The sequence below is a fragment of the Rhea americana genome, unplaced genomic scaffold (genome assembly GCF_003343005.1).
Source record: "Rhea americana isolate MKP2758 unplaced genomic scaffold, rheAme1 scaffold_472, whole genome shotgun sequence".
Taxonomy (NCBI): domain Eukaryota; kingdom Metazoa; phylum Chordata; class Aves; order Rheiformes; family Rheidae; genus Rhea; species Rhea americana.
The window spans coordinates 138,189-141,765 of record NW_028186615.1 but is presented as its reverse complement, the minus strand read 5'-3'; the positions used below and the strand labels follow the sequence as shown (position 1 = coordinate 141,765).

Below are 3,577 nucleotides of genomic sequence, written 5' to 3'. Positions count from 1 at the left end.
GATCGCCGGGCGCGCCGGCTGTTCGGCCTCCCGAGCACAGGGGGCGAGGGCGCGCGCGTGCCGCCGGGGCCGCTCTAGCCTCCCCCCACTCTCGCTGGTTCCTGCGCTGACGGCACAGCGGGGCGCACGTGGGCGCGGCGGCGGGGCCGTAGCGGGACCGGGGATCCGCTCGGAGCCGGGGGGCCGGAACCGGGGCCTGGCGGGATCCGCGGTGCCGGTCCCGGTCGCGCCATGTTCGCGGAGGAGGAGTGGAATGACGGGGCGGGCGACGCCGCCCTGGGCCGGGCTGTCCCGCGGCCTCGCGGCCCCGCGGCCCCGCGCCGTCCGGTAAGAGCTCCGCGCGCGGTCCCGCCCGACGAGGCGGCCGCCGGGCCGCGGCGCGCTCACCTCCCGCTGCCCTCCGCAGGCTCCTSCGGGAGCSGCGCGGCGGCGGCGGCTCTTGACCACCCTGCAGCGCCTGCAGGCGGCGGCCGAGCCCCAACGGGCTGCGCGGAGACGGGCCTCGAAGTGCCGGGCCGGGGCTGCGGGGCCCCCGAGCGACCCCGACGAGCCCTGGGTGCGGCCGGAGCAGCAGCCGGAGCCGGAGCAGGCTGGGCAGCGCCCCAGCGAAGGTACCACCCCGTGTCCTGAGCCAGCTGCTGACAGAAGCACCCTGCACCCTGAGGAGGGGGCTTTCCAGTGGGATTGGGCATTAGGCTAACAACCGAGGGTATAACCTGAGCAAGACTGGGGAGCTGCTTGCCACAACACTGACTTTTCTCTCTGCCTTTCAGACATGCCTGCTGAGTTACCTGGGGACAAACCCATGCTGAGCCCAGAGCATGTGAAGCCAGAGACAGGGCTGTCAGCTGAGGGGCCAGCACAGAGACTGAGCAGGAAGCAGTGGAGGAACAAACAAAAGAATAAAAGGCGTCAGAAAAATAAGTTCAAAGTGGGGCCTGGACCTGGTCGGGAGAAGTGKCTGGATGTGGAGACAAGCATAGAGCCAGGCACTTTGGAGTTGTGCTCTGTGAAAACACTGCCTTCGGAGCGGTCCAAGGCCCTGCGTGCACGGATGGAGGAACGACTCCTCTCTGCTCGATTCCGCTACATCAACCAGCAGCTCTACACTTCCAGCAGCCAGGAAGCAGCACAGCTCTTCCAGAATGACCCTGAAGCTTTCCAAATCTACCATCGTGGCTTTGCTCAACAAGTGGGGCGATGGCCTGAGAATCCTGTGCATCGTATAGTTCACTATCTGCGACAGCGGTGAGTGTGGGGCCGAACTAGGGGGCTCTGGAGACTCTAATCCAAGGCAGAGTCTCCATGCTCTGGGGACAAACTGAGGCTGTGGGGCAAGCGGAAGGCAGCATTCTCAGTTTGCTCCCCACTTCTCCCCAGGCCAGTTTCATTGATAGTGGCGGATTTTGGGTGTGGTGACTGCAAGATTGCGAACAGCATCAGAAACAAGGTTCACTCTTTTGACCTGGTAGCTCTCAGCCCACTTGTCACCGTGTGTGACATGGCCAAGGTAGGGGGGCCTCAATTGTGCGTGTGATATGGCAGAGGTTACTTTGGGGAGACGAGGTACACACAGTGCAAAGCAAGCACGTGCTGGGACCCAGAGAGGTGCAGTAAAGGAGTGACATATTGGTATGCATGTGAAGGACAGCAGTTGTACAGGGAGTTATCTGTGTTTCCTGGGGACTGCGGTGCTTAGGCAAAGCATTCATCCACTCATTCATGGCAGCTTGTGGAGGTGGGCTGTATGCTTGTAGCTGCCTGGCATGTTGCAGGGGGCACACATTGGGGTGGCAAATTGTAGGGGAGAGAAGGGGAGGCTATGAAAACCTCTGGAGTGGAAGACAATTCTATGCACAAGAAAAGGGAACATATGTCTGTTCTGAAAACTGGGGCACCTCTGTTTGTGGGCTCTCTGCAGAAGATACTGGTTGACTCCAGGAACCTGGGGAAAGGAGGCTCCAGAATTGCACGGAAGAGGTGACCCAGGCCTGGGACTAACCTCCTTGTTGGCCGGGGGGGGCGGGGGGGAATCTCTGGTGTTTCACAGGTGCCCTTGGCAGCTGAATCAGTGGATATTGCAGTATTCTGCCTAGCGCTGATGGGTACCAACCTGCAGGAGATCCTAGAAGAGGCGAATCGTGTGCTGAAACAGGGGTAGGCAGTGATATGCTGGAACCCAGGGCTGGATACAAGAGTAAAGGAGATAGAGAAGGAGCTGCTATGAAGAGTCTGGAGGCAGGGTTTTGGTCTTGGCTGCAGGCAGTGGGGAAAAGAGGCCCTGGGTAGGTGCACCTGGGTGGAGACAGGCCAGGCTGTGCTTGTGCTGTCACTACTTCCAGGTGCCATGTTTCCATAGGGGCACCCTGATGATGGCTGAGGTTGCCAGCCGCTTTGAAGACCTCCGAGCCTTTGTGAATGCTATGACTCATCTGGGCTTCAAGTCTGTCTCCAAGGTGTGTCCTCAAAGCAGGCCCTGTGTGCATCTGCCCAGGACCCCAAGAGAGTCCAGCCAGGCCTTGGAGAACTGGCTGCGTTGGGGAGCCTTAGAAAACAAGCCCACCTGTATCTGGCAACACGTGCCCTGCAGTTGCTTCTGTGCACGGGCAAAGCAGAACATCATGCCCTCGCAACTGTCCTGGTGCTGGGAGTATGGGGAGAGGGCCCTGGGGGTGGCAACAGCAGAGGTGCAGTGGGTGAGGGTGGGACCAGAGAGAGCTGGTAGGGCATGTACCTACCCCTCACTCCTCTTTGCTGCATGATAAGCTGCAAGGATGCTGGTGGGGTCTGGGGATAGTAGGGGGCACAGGGGATGCACTGCTAGGGCAGAGGTGTGGGGTGCTGCCAAGGACCAAGACTGCATGGAACATGCAGGAGATGTGCTGCTGGGGGAGGGGTGTGGAGATGGTGTGAGGAACCAGGGGCCTGTGGGGCACAGGCTTGGGCAGCTATGTGTGGATGGTGTAAGGTCAGAGGCCAGCAGGAGAGATGGGGCTGGGCAGGGCGGTGGGGACAGGGGCTGGCAGGGGACATGGGGCAGGGGGGTGGGGATGGTGTGGGGACTGTAGTCAGCAGAGGACATGGGGCTGGGCAGGAGTGTGGGGACAGTGGTTGGCAGGGGACGGGGGCTGGGCAGGATGTGGGGACAGGGGCCGGCAGGGGACATGGGGCTGGGGTGTGGGGCCGGCAGGGGACATGGGACATGGGGCAGGGGTGTGGGGATGGCGTGGGGACAGTAGTCGGCAGGGGACACGGGGCTGGGCAGGGGGCGTGGGGGCCGGCAAAGGACACGGGGCCGGGGTGCGGGGATGGCGTGGCGAGGCATGGGACGGGCGGCGGCGCCCTGCTAAAGACGGGGTTTCTTTCAGGACGTGTCGAGCCCGTTCTTTTTCCTGCTGGAGTTCTCCAAGACGGGCCCGCCTCGGCGCCGCCCTGCTCCCGGCCTCCGCCTCCAGGCCTGCCTTTACAAGCGGCGCTGAGCGGGCGCCGCGCGCAGGCGTTGCGCAAGCGCAGTTCCCAATAAAGCATCACGTTGTCACCCGCCTTGCGGCCCCTTTGGGCAGCGCCGGTCGGGTGC

At 62.6% G+C, this 3,577-nt stretch overlaps 1 protein-coding gene across 1 annotated transcript in view; it reads left to right on the top strand.

Annotated features, from left to right (window-relative positions):
- The first annotated feature begins 231 nt into the window (after positions 1 to 231).
- Positions 232 to 3,577, top strand: part of RRP8 (ribosomal RNA processing 8) — a 17,081-nt gene continuing 13,735 nt past the window's right edge. Inside the window, exons 1-6 of the mRNA XM_085316566.1 lie at positions 232 to 280; positions 333 to 611; positions 774 to 1,248; positions 1,381 to 1,510; positions 2,051 to 2,157; positions 2,360 to 2,456. Of these exons, the coding sequence (XP_085172692.1) occupies positions 232 to 280; positions 333 to 611; positions 774 to 1,248; positions 1,381 to 1,510; positions 2,051 to 2,157; positions 2,360 to 2,456 (1,137 nt within the window). The remainder of the gene's footprint in view (positions 281 to 332; positions 612 to 773; positions 1,249 to 1,380; positions 1,511 to 2,050; positions 2,158 to 2,359; positions 2,457 to 3,577) is intronic.